Consider the following 21,958-nt stretch of genomic DNA (forward strand, 5'->3'; position numbering starts at 1 on the left):
GGCATGAGAAGAGAAGACTCCCTGGAAAAGACCCTGATGTTGGGAAAGATGGAGGGCAAGGAGAAGGGGACGACAGAGGATGAGATGGTTGGACAGTGTTCTCGAAGCTACGAACATGAGTCTGACCAAACTGCGGGAGGCAGTGGAAGACTGGAGTGCCTGGCGTGCTATGGTTCATGGGGTCACGAAGAGTCGGACACGACTAAACGACTAAACAACAACAAATTACAACTTATCACCATGCTTAAAACCATGGAAAGACCTGGTTTGAACAGAGACGTTGGATTCTTATCTCATTATACATGATAAAGCGATCTTCAGCCTTCTCGCCCCTTGCTTTTTCATGCAAGACCATTTGCAGTCGTTTACTGTCGTCAACAGCTATCAGTCAGTCAATCACCCATTTCCCACCCTTCTGAGTGATACCCCCTCCCTACTCTTTCTCTACATTTAAGCGTCTGGGGACTTCTATTTCAGTGTATCTGAAGAAGTGTGCATGCACACGAAAGCTCATACCAAAATAAAAAACTTAGTTGGTCTTTAAGGTGCTGCTGTAAGGAATTTTGTTTACTTTGTTTCAAAAATAAGTAATCATACATAACATCAGGCTATGCATGTAAAGGGCCAGGATGCCCTTAAAGATACAAAAGATTCAGTGCCATATAGTGACTATGAGTGTTAGACTGAAGAACTAAGTTCAAATCACCATTTAGCCAAAAAGCTCCCTGGGTGACCTTGGGCCAATCACTCTCTCTCAACCTAGCCTACCTCACAGGGTTGTTGTAAAGATAGAATGGCATGGGAGATGTGTGTATGCTGCCTTGAGCTCCTTGGAGGAAAGGCAGAATATAAACGTAATAAAGAAATCCTGGTTTCTTGCAATCCTAGGTATTTGTGCCACGATTACAGTCAGAGAGCATTTTGTTGATGAATGCAAAAAGGCGCTCCTAAAATCCTGAGAGCTGCCTTTGTATTTGGAAACTCAGCCACCGCTGGTCACATGTCTTTTCCATTTGCCAGTCATATTTGTTCTATGAGGCATACAGAGACTTGATCTACTAAAAGCCACACATAATCTGATCAAACACAGCCCATCCTAAACTGCTCCATCTATCTTATTTATGGTCTGTGTGCAGATGGCACATCATGTAACCTTCTTTTAAGCAACGCATATTACAGATAGGAACTCAGATGGCAACAGGATTCAGAAGGCTCCAGGTCTATGCAGCAAGGAAGAGCCATCTAGACACAGTTCATGCACATAGCTTTTGTTTGTGTTTTGAGAATGTAGCCAAAAGCAAAGATAAAATAAAACCAGAAAATTCAAGCAGTATTTATCTCCAGCTCAGACACCATTGTTGGCAAAGCTTCCTTCTATTCCAGATAGGGAGAAAGAGATAGAAAAAGTACGCAGAAGGCATTATTCACGAGCAGGTCCTGGATGTTTGGGATCTGAGATGCAAAAAAAATATATGCAATCTCGGGCACACACGGTATCATTTTCAAGTAAGGGATGCAATTTCAAAGTGGCCATCAAGATGAAAGGCTTTACGGTAAGAATAACCCTGTAATTTCCAGCTAGAATCACAAGGGATGGATAAAGCAGGGCAACATGAGCAGCAGAATCAATTCGGCTGTATTGCTCTGCGAATGATGGTGCTTTGTCAAAGCGCAGTGCCAAGCTGCCTGTCAAGGGGCGGCAGGGCGGGGGGGGGGAGAGAAAATTCCCAAGTCAAAATGCTGTGCTCAGAAATTTCAGCCAGAGCCAGTTGCAAGCAGAGAGAGGCAGAGGTGTGCTTAGATTGCCTGCATGGAGCAACTTGTCAGATGTCAAGTGGCTATGCGACTGCAGCCCGATGAGCCCAGTTCTTAATGTTTCTGAAGTGTTGACCCCGTCAGCTGGGCTTGTCTTTTGTGCAGGGCACAAATCAATGGCTTCAGTCAGCTAATGCTACAGTGCTCAACACAATGACTCAGAAATAAGGACTGCTTAGAACACAACGCAGAGGTTTTTAAACTTGCCTTGGGCAGCAGATCCAGTGGTTAACAGAGCAATGTTTTGATTCGCTTGCTCCTTGTAGATTTTGGTGCAGTGTCTCACAAAACCCTGTGGCTGCCAGAAAGGTTTCGTAATTAAGGCTCCTATACTTCTGTACCCCGATACATCTGTACTGTGTGCTCCGACTAAAAATATACATTAATGTAGCATCTTCAATGTGTATGGCACTTTGCATAAGAGGACATGCCCCTGCTCAACTGGGCTTACAGTTTAAAGTTTGACAGAGGCAAATGGAGGTGCACATTCCATGTTGCTGTCTGTCTTGATCCTGTTATTCAGGGCTTTTGGTGGTATACCTTGTGAGGTCACCTTGCTTAGACATCTTTGACACAGGGTTCTCTTCTCTCTCCACCCCTTCCTCCCTTTGGGATGCCTTGCAACCCCTTGCCAGCACCTATTTGAGGTGTGCTAATGTCCAAAACCTCACATTTTTAGTAATTTTAATTTTAAAAGGCTCTTAAAAGTGTCTATTGTGCACCAGCTCCATTAAGCTCAAATAAGACTGGACTTTGTGCTTGTGTTTCTTTCAGTGCTGTTACACGTTTCAACACTCAAGACAGATCCTCATTTTTGCAGCTCACAATTTTTAAAGGATGCTTACATCTGTAAACATGTGGCCGACGATTTCCCAGCTACCACAATTGGCCAAAGTTCCCAGCGGTATAGTCACTCCTTGCTTTGAAACATGTGAATGTCCTTCAAACATTTAACAAAAGCATAGTCAATCCAGTAGAAATGCAAGGACTTGTGTTCGTTGCAAAATGTAAGCCACTTCTCTCTCACTGCAATAATACACACCCTACGTGTAGGTTTGCATACTGTACTAACCAGCAGATTGGGGGCGGGGGGGGGGAGAGAAACCTTTCCCAAATCTTAAGACTTAAGCCAGCGTCAAGAAACACAAGCTTCTGTAGTCATTGAACACTGACGATGCTCTGCCACCAGCTCTTGTGATCACAATTTGCCTTCACCAACAGCATAGACCAGCGTTGCTCAACTTGGTGCCCCAGATGTGTTGGACTACTGCAGTGCTGCACCAATTATTCCCAGCCAACACAGCTGGAAGGAAGGCTGGAATAGATTGTATGTCCATTTATTCGAGGTGGGTTAGAGTTAGATGGCTATTTGGATAGACTTCCCAGTCGTCTTCAGAAAGAGGTCTCAAGCGATGCTGGTACATAGTCATTATCTTTGTGATGTGCTGAGTCCAAACGTTTGTATTAGAACACCTACCTGCAATGTAAGAATTTTGATAGGACTTGTGATGAGGCACCTCAGGTATCCCCAGTGCTAAGCATTTATAAGCTGTGTGTATTGCATTAGCTAACTGCCAAGGTTCTGCTGAGGACAGCTTTCAAAACAGATGTATCTAAAATAACTCGCTACAAAACTAAAAAATATATTCATCAATCAGCTTGCCCTTAAACAGGTCCACATGACTACTACTCAGCTTCATAGAAATTAATTCCAGATCTGCTTCTCTCTGCTGTGAATTTTATGTACCAACTTAATCCAGTGTTGCTGAATTAATTATACTTCATACATTATAAAGGAACAAACTTATTAAATATATATATATATATTCAAAAAAAGAAAAAGTACATACAAAGAAACCCTTTCCAATCTCATTTAAAATAAATTGTGTTCTCCGAGTTTAGGCCTTGACCTCCTAAGTAATTAACTATATTATAGTGGGTTTGCACCGAAATTCAGTGCTATACTACTTAATCTGTAGCACTGAAAAAGATTTGTCAAGCTTCAGGCTGGCCCATTTGGTACTGTTGGTAGTACCCAGAAAGAACTACTCTCATGAACAATGAGAATGGCAGAATCTGGCCCTGCATAATCAAACCCAGCCATATTAATGTCAACCTCAATAACCAACAAGCAGCTAGGGGGGAAATCAATGTTAGACGATAAAGGACAAAACTGGTCAGGAAAGAAAATTTATTGGAAAAGCTTCTAGGAGGGAACTGCAGACAAAGAATAAAAATAGTACTCGTCTCCTTTTTCGGGCTCTAATATTCAGCATGAAGTGTATTGCTAAGTGCATAAACAGCTTCTTGGTTACTGTTGTTAAAAATAAGAATATGTCAAGAAGCTTTCAGATGTACTTCTTTTCTTTCTGCTGCAGAAGAGATGTCTGGCTTTTGTGAGCGAGTGGAACAAAAAAAAAAAAACCCAACCCCACCTCCCTCTGCTTTTGTTCTGGGTAAAGGAAGAAGCAAAGGGGCCTGTATTTGGGCAAGCAGAGTACCTCTCAAAAGGTGCTGAAAATTGCTGTGTGGAGGAGAAGAGCACTCAGGATCAGACCTCCAATGAACTACCTGTGCTCTTCGAGGTGACTGGCAAAGTCAAGTCTTAAGAGCCTCAGAAGAGATTCTTGATAGCTGAAGAACGAAAGCGATGACATCAGGCAGCCAAGGAGTGAATAGGGAACGCAGGAGTTGCATATTTTAAGAGTAATCATTAAAATGGTTCGTAGTTATTCATATGCCACAAAAAGAGTTTCACTCTGCCTGCTGTTGGGAGAAGGGCCATAATGCATGCAAAAGATCCTAGCTTCAATCTCCATCTGCAGGTAGGGATGGAAGGAATCTTTGAGAATAGTCCGTAGGTCTGCTTTACCTGCGGAAGGTCCCAGCTTCAATCCGCGGCAGCTTCAGGCAGGGCTGGAAGAGAATCCTGTCTGAAATCATGAAAAGCCACCACCAGCCGGTGTCGATGGACCAGTGGTAGGACTCTAAGGCAGCTTCCTACATTGCTAGATACTGAAGAGCCACTGACAGTGAGAGAAGATAATACTTAGACAGACTGACAGCCTATCTGTGTTCCCATATGCCACTGGGTGTTTGTTTTTTTTTTAAAAAAGCCACAATAGGACATCCTGAGATGCTAATGCAAGGAAACAGGTCTTGGTTGGGTTGGTCAACAACAAAGCCCAGCCCACCCTCAGAAAACGATTGTGCTGCTAGTATGACTGGATGTGGACAGTGAGGATGATTCCCCCAAGTGACAAACAGGAAAATGTATGCCATATCTCCTGCATTCTAAAAATTGGCAGGCGTACATTTATTCTCTTTAGCAGAATTTCTAGAAAACTGTTTTGTAACATTCACAGGGCAGGGATACGGAGTCTAATTGGACATTTCTTGCCAGTACAAAAATAAGCAGCATGATTCAGTCCCAAATCAATTACTGTCAACCAAATAAAAAACAGAATTGTAGAGTTGGAAGGGACCACGAGAGGCATCTAGTCCAACTCCCTGCAATGCATCTTTTGCCCAGTGTATGGCTATCAGTCATTAAGACTGGGTTAGATCTTCCAGAATTTACTCCAAGCATTCAGTAATATGGGGAATAATATTTCAGATATTACTAGGATGCTTGTATTTGCTTTTGCCTTCCCTTCCATCTACCGTTTCACTTCTCACTGTTGCTCCTTATATCCTCTTGTTCCCTTCCTTTTGTTGTGAAATAACTCTAGAACTCATACACAACAGCTTGTAAATGTTTTTAAGAGCTGCACACAAGCAAACACATCATGCCTACTGCCCTTGGTGGCCAACACAAGGAAATAAGCAAGCATTATCATGCTGCTGGGTGTGATTTTTCACCACCATGTAAGCAGAATCATCCAGGGTGTTGTCCACGTGGTAAAAGCTGGCCCCTCGTACGGAAAAAATGTCGCTTTGCATCGATTGTGCTCTCTGAATTACAGTGACCATTTCAGAGATGAAAAGAGTTACTTGCAGCCCACCCGGACATGCAGTAAGAACCCCTTCTAGGCAACTGAAGATGGGAGCTTTTGTAAACTGAAACCATCGATTCTTAGGGCAATCCATGAGTAATAACTACCATTAGCTATGTGTTCAAAGGTAAGCTAGTAAAAAAAAGGATTGGTAACCTTGATTAATTTATTTACAACTAACTGAAAGCCTGTTACACGCAGAAGGTATTATTTCATCTGTAACCAGCACCTATTCTTCAATAAAAGAACCAACCAACCAAAATATCTTATTTGAACAAGTAATTGTTTTCACTGAAAATTTAGGAGGACAGAATGATCCTGGCCCATCAACAGGATCCATTTAATTCTTCTTCTTCTTCTTCTTCTTCTTCTTCTTCTTCTTCTTCTTCTTCTTCTTCTTCTTCTTCTTCTTCTTCGTGCAGTTCTGATGTGATTCTGTTGGGGCATTGGTCTCTACTTCAGGAGAAATTTAACTGCCCAGATGTTGCATAGTAACCAGAGCTATCTGTGGAGAATCTCTGAGAGAGGTAAACTGAATTCAGCTGCACTTCTCCGAAGCAGAAGTTCTCAAAGAGCTGAAAGAAACGAGATGGAAACCATGAAAGATCCCTAGAAGCGAGTGGTCATATTTCTTATGAGTGAAACTACAAACAATATTTTTGAAAAACTTTGATTTTTTTGTAGGACAGTAAGAAGCCAGATATAATAGCATCACAGATTGTATCTGGCCTCTGGCCCAACAGTTGGCCATCTCTGTTCCTGACATTTCACAATCCTTGTTTACACTTGCCTCAGTAAAACACAAAGGGAAACATCAAAGTGGAATCAGCCCTTCAGACAAACTTTTGCTTGCTTCCCTGGGCTCCCCACAGATTGGAATGTGAGCGCTGCTCCTTCATCACCCAATATGAGCTCAATGACCAAGTTCCCAGTAAATTTCATAAAAGATGTTACTGCCTCTCTTTGTTGGTATATAGTGGTATCACAGAAGATATGGAAGGAAGAGGTGTAATTATAGTTTAACCCTTAGTCTTCATTCTTCAGTTAGGCCTGGATATAATACAGGCGGTGACCATTTTAGGTGCATCTAATTGACATGTGATTGCCGATGTGCAGGTCCTTTTGGAACTGGAAGAAGGCAGAACAGGGGTGGGCTGGGGCGTAATAGAGCGTGGAATGTGGGGTGGAGAAACAACAGCCCCACGCAAAATGGTCATTGCCAGTAGTTCATGAACTAGGTTAAACGAGGCTTTCTTTGGTGAGAGCTACTTTGTAACGTCCATAATAAATAAACTGAGTTCATTTAATTAATGCAGGTTATCAAACTGCATTCTGAAAGGAGACACCCTCGGTGCTTTTGTTCCAAGATAAGAAGAGTGAACCGGAACAAAAGGCTCTTTGACCCAATTCCTTCAATGAAGTCTTTCAAGGGCACTTAAAACACACACACACACACACACCACTCCTGCAACCTAGTTCAGGAGAAAGCTGCTCCCGTGATTAACACTATACAGGAGACAGATGAAATTACATCAGAATATATTACAAAGGGAAGCCAGTAATATTGCTTTGAAGAAACATCACATTCAAGTGCTTTTCTCCATTCCATTAAGAAGCAGGAAATTGCTCTGCCTTAAAATGCCTATGGAAAACCTTTTCAACATATACACTAATTTCAAATTCGGTTTAATGCTGCTGTGCCAAGGGTCAACAAGGGCTGAGTAGCTTAGCTCCCCCATCATGGAGGCCTTAAAAACCCACACTCTATCTGACTTCTTCTGCATTTTATATCTGTCCCTACAGACCTCAGCTCAACATGGGCACATACAACTCTTCTGGCCATTAAAGACTCCCAAGGGCTTTGAAAAAATCTACAGCTTCATTAAGCCCTGCTCACCCCGAGCTGACAATGCATTGATTCTTCTGTGTGAAAGCACTGAAATTCAAAAATTTACTTGGCAGGCATAATGTAATATATTTCACTTCTTTCCAGAAATGTACTGAACTCTCCCTGGTACGGTTTATCTTAAACCACTTCTTCACTGATGTTGGCCATTTATTTTATGTTCCATGACCCTCTTATGTAAATCAGGATTTGCTCAAGTGGGTGGGGCATCTGACACCATAAGACTTTGCTAGGGGAGCTTGAGGGAGAGACATATACAGTACAGTACTGTACTGCTCAAAGATGAAGACACTTCAAGGCAAGCTGCAACTGACTGGCCCCCCTGCTGTACTGTCAGTCTCGCTGCAAATATATGGATGGGGATGGGCAGAAGCAAAGACAGGGACTTAAATTGATCTGGTTGGATGGGCAGAATACATTACGTGATCTAATAGGGTGGTAGGCAGAAGGAATTTCAAAATCTTGAGTCTCTAAGTATGGAGTCTTGGAAACAAACCAAAGGTTCTTAAACTATAAATCTAGCTTTTATTTTCAGATACTTCTTCCACCCAAGAACTTTAGAGAACAAAGTAGCAAATAAGAATTGCAATAAACCCCACTGTCCCTACTTTGGCCCCTCCTTGACTCTTTTTCTGGTTGCCTGGATGGAGGACAGAGTTGAGTGTCAGTGTAGAAAGTCACCTAGTGCGTAAAGAGTAGAATTTAGATTTGTTGCTACACACTATTTTGGTTCTGGCCCCGCCCAACATTGGCATGTGGCCCCTTGAAGCATGCCAAGAAGGGATTGTGGTCCTCAGTGTCCTCCGCCTTTGCTCTGGGAGCTGGTCCTGAAAACCTGAATTGCTATAAGATTGCCACAACAACTGCTGGAAGTGGAGTTACGTTTTAAAAAGGACATGCAACCAACTACACAGGAGGAGGCCAAAAATTACTTTGAAATAATCAAGATTCTAGGAAAATCAATATTTGGATAATGAGACTTATCCTTTTATCACTTCTTGTTAAGCCTAGCAAGAATACGTTTTATCGAAAACTTTAAAAAATAAGTTTTGATTTCATGTTTAAAGCACAGGGTAAAAAAGGAGAATTGAAAAGCCCTATGCAATTATAAACATGAATCTATAATGAGGCTCCAAAATCTTATGTTTCTGCAATCAAGATATACATTTCTCATATATAAGAACTAATAATGGTGTGTGTTGGGGGTTTGTTTTTAAATTAAAATCCAGTTTGACAGAGCACAATATTAAGAGAATATTTTTTGAAGACTACAGCAATTTTGACAGGGCATAGGCTTTGAGTTCAGTGGCCAGAAGTGGGATTTTAAGACTACACCTGTTTTTTATTTTCCATATATTTTCAATAAGTAGCTCCCACATGTCCTCATAATCCTACCTTTTTGCTTACTCAGCAAACAGGATGCTCCCTGCACTGCCTACACAACAGGAAATTGTTACTGTCAGATTGTTTGTGAGCCTGAAGATGTTTTGAAAGTGAGGAATATTGAAGTATTTATTTGCAGTGGCAGGGGCGGAATGTTGAAGCTTTAACTTCTAAGGGGATTATGTGCCTCAAGACAAGCTAGCACAGGAAGCAAAATGCATATACAGGATATTGCAAGTATCTATTTGAGATAACAAAAGCAAGCTCTCTCTTACCATATAGGCAGTTTTTATTTGAAAATAAGCTCATGCACACACACTCTTTTCAAGGGGTACTCAAGAATACGCAGTACCGGCACCTCTTTTTGTTGTTAAAAAGTGTAGCACTTACTGTAACAACTTCATGTTGAGTACCAGCACCTATTTTTCTAGAAAAAAGCACTGTATATATGTATACACACATACACACACAAACAAACACACTTTGTGCACACACACACACACACACAGAGAGAGAGAGAGAGAGAGAAACTAAGTGCAAGAGCATCCCCCCCCTCGTGGTTTCCAGCAACTGGTATTCAGAAGCATATTGCCTTTGACAATGGAGACAGGAAATAGCCATTGTGGCTACCGTAGTAACTACTGAAAGTCCTATCGTCCATGAATCTGTCAAACCCTCTTTCAAAGCCATCCAAGTTGGTAGCCATCACTGCCTCATGTGGAACTGAATTCCCTAGTTTCACTAAGCTTCACTGGTGCCTGCAATTTCTAATATTATGATCCACTTCCTCCATGCCATGCTATGATTTTATAAACTTCTATCATGTCACCTTTTGTCTAAACTAAAAAGCCCCACAGCAGCCCTATCGCTCAAGAAAGGGTAAGGGGAAACATGTGGCTTGCGGCAATAATGCACCGGTAAGACAACAACAACAAAAAGGATACACTTATTTAAAATAGCCACCTGTTCCCAAAGTGGGGTGCTACTTCAACATGTTTTTTAAAAAAGGGACAGAAAATAGCACTTTCCCACAGTGAACTTTACTAGAACAATTGATTTTTCTGGAAAGGTACTAGCTGTACATTAATCATGAGCATAGTGCAATATTTAAGGAACAGTCATAGCCTTTTCTCTTCCCGCTTTCACATCAAGCCTCCTACTTTTATTACCTCACTTTATTCCCTCAGGCCTCAAGTGACTGCAGCCGCTGGAGACCAAGAGTAGGCAGATGAGGGCAATAGCGTAGTCCAAAGGGCATAAGGTCCCTCTCAAAGCACAGCTAGGAAAGAGGCTCTTGAGAGCACAGATGGTAGCAAAAGGTCTCTGATATTGCAATGTTAATTTCTTGCTTTGAAAAAGGGGTCCCGTCACCCTGCCCCCTGAGCTTAGGTTTAATAGAGCCGCCTTCTACTTCACATCCGATGAAGTTGACTCTGGGCCATGGAAACCTATGACATAATCAATTAGTTTTCGAAAGGTGCCACACCTGTCCTGGTTTTGCTTACATTATTTCAGATTAAGGGGAGTTAGTAAAGGTAAAGGGACCCAGCAAGTAAAAACGTTAGCAAACTGGATGATCTTTCGTTTGCCCTCCTTTGTATTCTCAAGCCACCCAAACTTTACTTATGATTGTAGGCCTTTTGAAGACAGAGATGAAACTGCTGTAGGCCACCCTGAACCCATGGTCTTGTGTGGGTTATAAACAGGATTAATAAAATTAAAATTTTCAAATATATTTTAACTATAGTTTTAAGAATACTTTAAAGTGAGGCTTCCATAAACGTGCTCGGTATATTTTGCTTTGGGCAGAATGAGTGAAACACCCCCTTTTTCGTCTGCTCGGTTCCTGCAGTTTCCTTTCGGCTACTTTCCCCCAAAATGCGATGCACCACTTCTGTTTCCAAACCTGGGAATAGCTACAATCAATCACAGGGCTAATATACACCAGGCTACCAGCAGAGCAGCACTGCAGCTCCATTTATGAAAACCTGGACATGCCAGCACAAACTACTGCTTTTAAATCACCTGTCATGAACACAGCAAGCATGAGAAACATTAATAGATTTGGCTGAAAAGGTGCTGGGCAGCAGGATGACAAATACAGCCAGAAGAGAGGAAGGGGAAGCAGAGGGACTGTATTTAAAACCTCCTTCACGTAATCTCTCTGCTCTGCGCTTTGGGCAGCCTGGCCTGGATTTCACTGTTACTGTCACAGGTATTGATCAGTTCCAAAAGCTTTGCTCTTGCCTCAAGTGGCAAGGCCAAAAGGACCATTTGGAATTAATTAAAAAAGGAAAGGAAAGGAAAACCTAGCAGTTCTGCAGAGAATTTCAATACTTCAATACCATGGGAACAACTCACTGCAATGCTCTGCCGTTAAAAATCTACCAACAAAGAGAAGCAGTATCAGAGGATGAGACGCACACATTCACCCGGAAATGAATACACACGTGCAGTCAGTCTGTAGGGAATCCATTCACTGAAAAATATCAACCATATAAAGCAGGCATGTCCAACAGGTAGATCGTGATCTACCGGTAGATCACTGGACGTCTGTGGTAGATTACCGGTAGATCAGTGGCTCCCCCCAAAGAAGCTAGAAAACTTTGGCTGCCCTAAAAAAAGCTCAACATCTTTGCCCTGCACCCCTAAAATGACCTGAACCACAAAAAACAGGGCTTTCCTTCCAAATAAAAAAGCTCACAATCGCTTTCTTCCCTACAGAAGCTCAACAACAAAACAGGGCTTTCCTTCTTAAAAAAAAAAGCTCAACAACTTTGACCTGAACCCCAAAAAGGAGGGTAGATCACTTCCAGTTTTTAACTCTGTGAGTAGATCGCTGTCTCTTGGAAGTTGGCCACCCCTGATATAACGCACCGCCTAAGGATAAGGAGATTAATGGTACAAAACTGTCCTTTGTGAATCCGCACAAGTAGGCTGGCAAGAGAAATAACAGGTCCTTAGCCGCCCGTACAGTTTATTGACATAACCAGATACTCCCAGCCACCTTGTGGGAGGCTAAGGACTCAGCCTGAAGGGAAGAATGTTTTAAGCATCAGAAGATGGGGGGGGGAAAGAGCTGTTAAAGGAATCAGATGCCTTGTAGGTCAGGGGTTCCCAAACTAAGGCCCGGGGGCCGGATGCGGCCCAATTGCCTTCTAAATCTGGCCCACGGACTGTCCGGGAATCAACATGTTTTTACATGAGTAGAATGTGTCCTTTTATTTAAAATGCATCTCTGGGTTATTTGTAGGGTATAGGAATTCATTCATATATTTTTTTCAAAATATAGTCCAGCCCCCCACAAGGTCTGAGCGACAGTGGACCGGCCCGCTGCTGAAAAAGTTTGCTGACTCCTGTTGCAGGTGATACAAAGCAGCTACGTTGTGTGGTATCAGCCCCAAATCTAAATATACCCCTGAGGTTGATAGTTCTTAGCCTTGGATACAAGGTCAGATAGGATATACAGTAAGAGCAACCAGGGACATAGTCAGACTTCTGGTGCTGGTGGAGCAGAGACGACACACCCATACCCACCCCCTCAGTTTCCTTCTCAGGCAAGCCAAGCTGCCTAAACTGGTCCCATCCTGACCCGCCCACAGAAAAGGACCTAAACATATGATTATCTCAGCTTAACTCCAAGGATGGAGTTCTAAGGGCACTCCAAGGATGGAGTTCTAAGGGCACTCCATCAACAGGAAATGTTTGTGGTGACTGCCTTTTCCTTTATCACATCTGCAGCACCCAGTTTTCCCCAGAGGAGATAAAAAATCCCTACCAAAGGATTCCATTGGGATTGTTTCCACGTCCACTCCTCTCTGAAGACAAAATTCACACTTATTTCGGAGCAGCGAAGTTCACGACTCCATTTTTAGCAGGGAAAGAGGTCGCCTACCATCTCTCTCCCCCACAAATGTGTCCAGAGGAGAGCAACCAAATTGGTCAAAGCCAGGCCTGGAAACGATGCCTTATGAGGAACGGCTTAGGAAGCTGGGTATGTTTAGCCTGGAGAAGAGAAGGTTAAGGGGTGATATGATAGCCATGTTCAAATATATAAAAGGATGTCATATAGAGGAGGGAGAAAGGTTGTTTTCTGCTGCTCCAGAGAAGTGGACTCGGAGCAATGGATTCAAACTACAAGAAAGAAGATTCCACCTAAACATTAGGAAGAACTTCCTGACAGTAAGAGCTGTTCGGCAGTGGAATTTGCTGCCAAGGAGTGTGGTGGAGTCTCCTTCTTTGAGGTCTTTAAGCAGAGGCTTGACAGCCATATGTCAAGAATGCTTTGATGGTGTTTCCTGCTTGGCAGGGGGTTGGACTGGATGGCCCTTGTGGTCTCTTCCAACTCTATGATTCCAAGTGTATGCTTAAAATGGGGCAAATTCACCATACTGTACACATATTAATTCGCTCTCAGCTGCAATGATGAAGAAGTGGGAAGGCTTGACTTCAGCTACATTCAAACAGGTACAGACTGGTAGAGAGTTTGGGATTACACTCAGGATTACATTATTTGACTACAGTCTTAAAGAGCAATACATGCTCTGCATCTATCATGCAGATAATATTAGAAAGTAACTTTGCTCAGTTCTTGTCTGACGTATCATAACTCTCCCTAGTTTTCTACCTGGAGACTTTGAAATTTTCAGTGACAACCACTAAATACAGTATACACTTTATAACAGGCATTCTGGAGCCCTTGGCTTCACAAACTTTTATCTACTCAAGTGCCTAGCCTGAATCACAAAATACAGGAGAGTACCAAGCCCTCAGACAGCTTCTCTTGAAATTATCCACAAAAAAATTAATAATCCTACCCTAAACAAGTATAAAATGACCTAAATTGGAAATAAATTGGTCCCATGGCTTAGAAGAACTATCTAGTTAAACCCATGCTCTTTATAGCCTGTCTTTGTGGAAAATATTACTTAAAGTGCAAATTATTATAATCTTTCAGACTTTGACTAAATCAGAACCTTAATACCAGCACAAGCTAGAGGGAAATAAGCTGTAAGTAGCTCACCCATCAAGCATACGATAATTTATCAAAGAAGACAATGTTTGTTGTATTGGCCTGCAGCTCTTGTTCAGTCTTTTTTTGGCAGAAATGAGTATCTACTACAAGGTCTCTGACAAGGAGAAGATTGGTTTAAAACCAAAGAGGAGACTGCAAGTATAAATAAAGAACCTCTACTGCAGTCCTCTGGGAACCACATGGATTTAGAAACACATGCTATCCTGAGATGGCAGGTATTGATACTGTGGGAGAAAGAAAGGGGGGGGGGAATGCTTGTAGAGGTAGGAAATAAATCAAAGTGATTGATAGAACAAAGGAGACTGATTGATATAAATGGAGTGAATTTCACAGTTCATGAATATGTGGAATGGATCTCAGTTGGCTAGCACGCAGATGGGAACTATGGACGCAGTATGCTTTGGCCATCTGTCCCACACAACTCTTGTTAATGAACCTCCGTTGCGACATGGAATGAATCTGATATTTTAGTTCCTAGAAGGCATGAAGGTGGAAGGAATCTAAAAATCACCTAAATCCAGCCTTAAGGTAAGATCCTCTACACATCATCATGCTTGCTTTCTCTCTCGCGCACACACTGATTTGCACAGGTGATCCAGATTGCAATGCTTCACCAAACAGGAAACAGGAAGGAATAAGACATCCACATACAGTCAATGAACATTTAGTAAAACAATGAGTTAATGAACCTGTTGCCACCTCCCCCCCCAACAGCACATTAGTACTGTATTATAAAAATACTAATGATAAAAAAGGGTTAAAAATGGCCAGAAAATGTCTAAAAGTGCATGTTGTTATAGTTTTGAAATGATCAGATATGAATCTAATCAATAGCATTCCAAACACACTTCAGAAAAGAGCCTGACCATTCCCACATTACACAGATGAAAAATAATATGAAAAATGTATTTCCGTCTCTATAAGGTAACAAGAACCACAAACTTGCAGCACTTCAGTGATTTATGTTCCAAGATCATTCAACTATTTCTAACAAAAGGGCCTCTTTGCTATATTTCCAAAGCAAAGCCTGCTTCAGGTCATGGGCGTCAATAAAAATCAATAAAAATACTTAACTAATTGAGGTTCTGCCCCCCCCCAACATAAAGCCTGACCCCACCTAACATGAATCCTGGCTACGCCCATGCTTCAGGCGGCAAGTTGTGGCGACTACCCAACTAAGATAAAAGACAACCATATTAACTGGGATGCAAACATTCAGTGGAATTCTTAAGATACGCTTCTTGAGTCAGATCTTTTACTGGCTCAGGAGACAGAAGTTTGCATACAGTACAACTAACCATCACGACGAAGGAACAAATATAGAGGGTTAATTAGTTGATTCAGATTTTTTCATTCCACATTTGAAATATGTTTTCAATAACACTTAGGTATTGCACAAAAAGCATGTATCCGACTGTGTGCGGCTCCAGACTTTGCAACCCTAGTAATTACCTTACACCATTTAATGGCACCTAGAAGCTTTCCAGCACTACAACCATTGAAAGAGCAGGTAGGCTGGTGCTTCTCCAGAGCAAAAGACCCTACCTTCTGCTCCAGAGCGAAATGAACGCTACCTTCTGTCAAAATGAGCCTGCTGCTCCTTTCTAATGGCTTTTTAAAGGCATGCTAGCCAGATGAAGAACACAAACTTCTGCTATGGCACAGGTGCTTTGTGATTAGGATGTGCTGCAGAGTTTCACAAAAAGCATTGGGGGGGGGGGGCAAAATGAAAAGAAGAAAATGAAGGCCTGGCATTCTTTCCTTACTTCCCATAGCAGGGCTTCCAAAACAACCTACCGGTTTATCAAGGCCTTCCACCTTGAAAATACAGCTTGACAGATTTCAGGAATAGTCTCCCTAGAATAGCAAAGGGAGCCAATAATGTCATCATCCCAAAGGAATAATTTGTAAGAGTATTTTATTCTTTTTCTTTAAAATCTGGTGTACTACTAAGAATCTGTTGCATTCAGCTTTTCTCTCCCCCCCCCCACCCTCAATCTTGTATGTTTTTTCTGGGTCCAATTGCATCTCCAGTCACTACAAAACTTGCCGAAATTCTCCCTTATATGAAACAAAAGGTACAGAAGCCTTCCCAGGGCCAGGCTGGGAAATCCTAGCTTTCTCCTGCACTTCTGGAGCAAGACAGGTTGTCACATTGAGAATGCTGACTGGGATGATGCTGTGATAAGAATGCCTTTTATTTGAATAGGTTGTGCTTCATCCTCAAGAGGCTACCAGTTTTTTTTTTCTCCTGATCCAACAGGCTAGCTATCCAGCGACATTTTTTCCTCCTACTGCAGCATTTGGCTTGGCTCAAACAGATTGTTCCACTAAATAACAAGACAGTGGTTCTTCCATATGCGAGCATGCATGAAAAGTCTTCCATGAACATTGGAGGAGACTATTGATCTGGATAAGGTCTTATGAAGGACTCTGCCTTCAAGAATGAAGTGGTCTATCCAGTCAACTTCTCTTCCCATTCTTTTCTTAAAAATGTCTTCTGTATTGAATTAATCTTTTAAAGAGCTATGATCTGGAGATGTAGGATTATAAAGCATTAATGGGGTCTCCTTAGGATTCCATAAAAACACCTTTAAAGCTCCCCAAACATTGTGGCTTATTCTGCAAAACTAACATGTCAAGCAATTTATAGAAGCCTGTTTTATCAGCAAGCTCAATATTCTTTTTGTTCAGTTCTCATTTTGATTAACTGTTCCCACAAGAACTTTAATATAATGAAGCTTATTAAAAAGTCTCATGCTAGGGTTAAAAAAAACAACACAAGATTTGAGAACAAAATTAGATAGCGTTTGAATTATGAAGGCAATTCATAGAATCATAGAATTGTAGAGTTGGAAGGGACCCCACAGTTCATCTAGTCCAACCTCTGCAATGCCGGAATTTCAACTAAAGCTTCCATGACAGATGGCCATCGAACCTCTGCTTGAAAATCTCCAAGGAAGGAGAGTCCATCACCTCCCGAGGGAGACTGCTGTACTGTTCTTCCCTTCATCCGAGCATCACAGAGTGGTTTACAATATAAAAATACAAAAATACATACCACAGTAACAAACAAAAACAATACCTCCCTAAAACAGTTTAAAAGGCCATAGATTGTTTAATTAGCCAAAGGCCTGTTATACTTAAATGATCATGCAATAGAGTCACTCTTGGTACAAGACCTAATTACAATACCTGGAAATATCCACATTTGCTGCATTTTATGCTCCATTATTTTCAATACCCACTGCTAACAAACTACTCGCCCACCCGCAGAACCGCACTCAAATTAGTAACAGATCATACTCTTGGGTAACTAGCTGCACAGAGAGACAAGCACATACAGAGTTCCCTCTCCTTTAATCAGTGTTACAAGAGAGTTAAGCAAGCAGTAATGGCACCTGCTGAAAAATAATGAATTAAAGATACATCTGCACAGAGCTCTCCGGCACATTTTAGTGATGCCCCATTAACTTTAATGCACTTTGAATGAAGCCATGTAGGCCTCTGAGAGTCTAATGTGTTAATGAGGTATTGATGGCTTTAGAAGTAGTTAGGCTGCAAAATGGGCCTTACTGGTTGCTTCCCAAGTAGCCTTGCAGCTAAAGAAAGACTACTCAAAACAGAAGCAAGCATTCCGCTATGTCTCTCCATATTGCAAAACTTGGGCATGTCACAATATTCCATTCACACCTTCAGCAGACCCTGTTGTCTTGGTAGCAGTGCTACTTCCTGTGAAGCAGTATCTTACTGTTATATGACCCCTTTCTACTACCTTAAGCAGAACTATCACATTCTTTGGCAACCAATTTGTGTGTCCCATCCCTCCGTTTGTGTTTTGCTGAGGGAAGGATTGAACACTGAGATGTTCACACTGAGTGTAAGGAATCTAGACATTCGTCTCTAGATCAAGATCTATTTCCTCCTTAGGGCTATACCAAAGATTCATACATACTAATATGCCACAAGTAGGTCCCCCAAAAGTCTGTTCTCAGGCAAAAACATCTGAATTACTCTTAAAATAAACCTAGAGGTTGAGACTGGAACATCTCTTTCTATACATATGCTTGCCTCTTGGCATCTTTCCCATGCTTTTTGGAAAGGTTACTCAAGGTCAGTAGCAGAGAATAATCAAGTAAGTTAGTACTTACAGATGACAACAATACCCAACTCCCAGTATATTGTGGAATGCAAACTGGAGTGCTTTGTTTTAAGGGAGAGCATAGAGTTAGCGGGCAGTCATGGGATAAGACAGGCATAGGCAATCTTGGCTTTCCAGATGTTTTGGAACTACAACTCCCATGATCCCTGACCACTGGCCCTGTTAGCTAGGATCATGGGAGTTGTAGTTCCAAAACATCTGGAGAGCCAAGGTTGCCTATGCCTGGGATAAGAGGACAGGTCCTCTTATGGATCAGGCACTGGTTAAAGAACAGGAAGCAGGAGCTGTAATAAATGGATAGCTCTCCCAATAGAGAAATTTGATTGTATAGGTGTGAGACTGTGCTCAATGATACTTATCGCCTTGTAACTGTGTTTGGAATTGCACACATACTCTGGAAAGTCTAACATAAAGTGGATAAAGAATGTCCAAGATCAATCACATACTTTCTCCCATAAAGCTTCTGTCTTGTAAGATACATTGATGCATTGATCTACTGGCCACTGTAAATCAATCAACTCACCTACTAGAAAAGAGGCAGAGCTAATTGCTGCTATGCTGATTGAAGAGAACCTAAGATTGAAAGGAATGCCCATGGAAAGGAGTATGAGGGAAAGGGAAAGATACAAAAATATCACACATTCCCTATATTACATTTCCACTGAGTGTCTTAATCACTTCTTCCTAGAATTTTTCCTCCAGTGGGCTGCCTTTTCTTTTCTTTTCTTTTCTGTATTTGAGTTACTCCAACAAAATAAATTTTCTTCCCAGTCACTCTTCTGATTGTTCTCATATTCTCTCTTAGATCACTAGCTTAAGGATTGCCCATATTCAGAGGATGTAAAAAAGCCTTTCTCCCTCAAATATTAGATTTCTATTAATGTATTTATACAGTCATCCAGCCCCTTTAATCTTCCTTTCTCCAGACAATGCAAAAGTTGATTTTGAATCTCTCTTTAGCCCTGCGGTCTCCTACCACAGCATCATTCTAATTGTGTGTTCTTGAATTTTCTCTAGTATATCAGAATCCTTTAATAATGCAGGGATCAGAAATAGATGCAATGTTCTGCAATGTGCAAAGTGGCATTATGTGTTTCCAGTTCTCCTTTCAATTTTTCTACCTAGCCACTGCAATATTAAAAAACCACTCTTAACCGAATATTCTATCCAAAAATAGAATATTTGTTTTCTGTCATCAGCTTCTTAGTTTTATCTTCTGGTGTTTACGAAGCATGCCAGTGGTGTGTTCTAGTCATCTTGCTTTTATTAATTTACTTGTGAAATGCCTGTCATTATGAAGGGTAGAAGGAGAGCATATATATTACGGGGACTCACAGGTGTGAGTATAATATTATTTATTTAGAAACTTTATAAACAGCTTGACTAAAAAAGTCTCTCCAACTGGTGTACATTTAGCATGCAACGTTGTCAGTTGAGACTGGATCTCCTAATTTCGGAAGAAAGAAGCAGGCTTTGTTCCTACCAGAACAGTGTACCCAAGTACAGTACTTTTACCTATAAGACCAGACAGCAGCTACTCATTTTAAAATAAAAAGATGCAAGTGGAGACACTGCTGGGATGAGAGCTGAACCCACTCCTGCACCAAGTGACCCAAGTAGCTGAAATACCAAGACATGTTCCACTCCCATCCCTACTGACACACCATCTTTCAATTCATTTCTTTGTCACGGGAAGCTACTGACTCATAGCCAATGAGCTGCACCAGGATACACTCATGAGCCCAGGTAGATTTTCCTAGTCCCCTGCAATCCAGCCCCAGTTTGCATCTTAGCTTACTTTACCCAATAAGACTCTATGGAAGCCTTTAAGAACTAAGTCCATTCCCCACCCTTGGCTTTACAGACTAGTCCAGGGGTTAGCAAACTTTTTCAGCAAGGGGCCGGTCCACTGTCCCTTAGACCTTGTGGGGGGCCGGACTATATTTTGAAAAAAATATGAACGAATTCCTATGCCCCACAAATAACCCAGAGATGCATTTTAAATAAAAGGACACATTCTACTCATGTAAAAACATGCTGATTCCAAGACTGTCCGCGGGATTTAGAAAGCAATTGGGCTGCATCCGGCCCCCGGGCCTTAGTTTGGGAACTCCTGGACTAGTCTCTCATTTTGTGTGGCAAAACAAGAGAATCCAGGAGCTAGCTTTTATAAGAATATGATTGTGGGTTTATCCAAGTCACACAGCGTGCAACCAGAGCCCCCTCAATATGGCCTGTACAAACTCAACAATGCCTTCGCACTTCTTTCTCATATTGTAATTAAAGAAAATAACCAAACTGATTTTCAGTGTTCAGCACTAGTGGAGATGGGGCTGTAGCCTGGGAGGGTCATTATTAAGAAAGTTAAGCTCTGTCAGTTTCTCAATAATGGCTGTTGTGGAATGCCATAAAACCCTTCTCTGTCAGGATGTAATTAACTCTGCTCAGCATCATGTAGGCAGCTGTTACTCTAGGCTATTTTTTTTAAAAAAAAAATCCGGGCAGTTTCCCCTCTATTTCACTTTAAATATATGACATTACAAAGATAAGTGTCATACTAAAAATCTGTGTCCTGCAACTAGGTTATATCCATTTACTGACATGAGGATTACAAACCATAGACAAGTACTCACAGATCACACCCCATTATCACTTTATTATCTTTTGCTAAATCTCCCTTACTTTTCCCAAACACACAGAGATGCAAAGACACCAAATGATTTTTGTTTCATTACAGGAGCAGAGTACCTCAAGGCCTGAACATTCTAGTGGATTGGAAGTGAAGTAAGTGTGAGGTTTAGGCCATAGGATGAAAGGGAAACCTGAGTGGGCCAGTGCAGTGCAAAGAATTGTTAAGGAAATGCATGATGAGGCCTTGCTCGCTGTTTCATGCATTCAACTGGCAACAGAGCCTTCAGCATGATTGTACCAGTTTTCTGTCTCCTTGATGATTGGACAAGCCTACTACTCTGTCCTTTTTACTCAGGCCTTCTCCGGCATTGCTTTTCAGGTGATATGATCTATGATGAAGGCTTTTTTTTATTATGGAAAAGGGGCTTACAGCTCAGTGGGAGAGCATCTGCTTTGCATGCAGAAGGTCCCACCTCATTCTCTGGCAGGTAGGGCTGGGAATGTCTGAAACCCTGTCAGTATAGACAATACAGTGGTACTTCGTTTTTCAAACGTCTCGGAAGTCGAATGTTTTTGTTTTCGAATGACAAAAAACCCAAGTAACTGCTTCGGTTTTCAAACGCTTTTCGGAAGTCAAACATGCCACATGGCTTCCGTATTGAGTTTTCCGTATGTAAATGCTTCTGGAAGTAAATGCTTCAGTTTTCGAACGTTTTTAAACGTTCCCAAGATTGAGAAACCCTGCCCTACCTAGTACATTAACAAGAGCAAAATGACTGATCAAAGTGTGGCAGTAATCCTAAACATACTTGGCACAGCACACTTAAAGCTGCAATCCAACTCCCCAATCTGTTACAGCCTCTCCTCAGAGCTCTGCGAGCCTCATTCCTGTAGCATAGAGCTCCTTGTTCTGCCCACTGAAAGTGTAGGTTGGGGTGGAATAATAATAATAATAATAATAATAATAATAATAATAATAATAATAATTTATTATTTATACCCCGCCCATCTGGCCGGGTTCCCCCAGCCAC

The 21,958-nt window shown here is 41.7% G+C and overlaps 1 protein-coding gene across 1 annotated transcript in view; it reads right to left on the minus strand.

Moving 5' to 3' along the window:
* Positions 1–5,962: 5,962 nt before the first annotated feature.
* The window catches only part of ASCC1 (activating signal cointegrator 1 complex subunit 1), a 47,225-nt gene continuing 31,229 nt past the window's right edge, over positions 5,963–21,958 (minus strand). Inside the window, exon 10 of the mRNA XM_035137633.3 lies at positions 5,963–6,385. Within this exon, the coding sequence (XP_034993524.1) occupies positions 6,269–6,385 (117 nt within the window). The 3' untranslated portion in view covers positions 5,963–6,268. The remainder of the gene's footprint in view (positions 6,386–21,958) is intronic.

The sequence above is a fragment of the Zootoca vivipara genome, chromosome 5, assembly GCF_965207765.1.
Source record: "Zootoca vivipara chromosome 5, rZooViv2.hap1.1, whole genome shotgun sequence".
Lineage (NCBI taxonomy): Eukaryota > Metazoa > Chordata > Lepidosauria > Squamata > Lacertidae > Zootoca > Zootoca vivipara.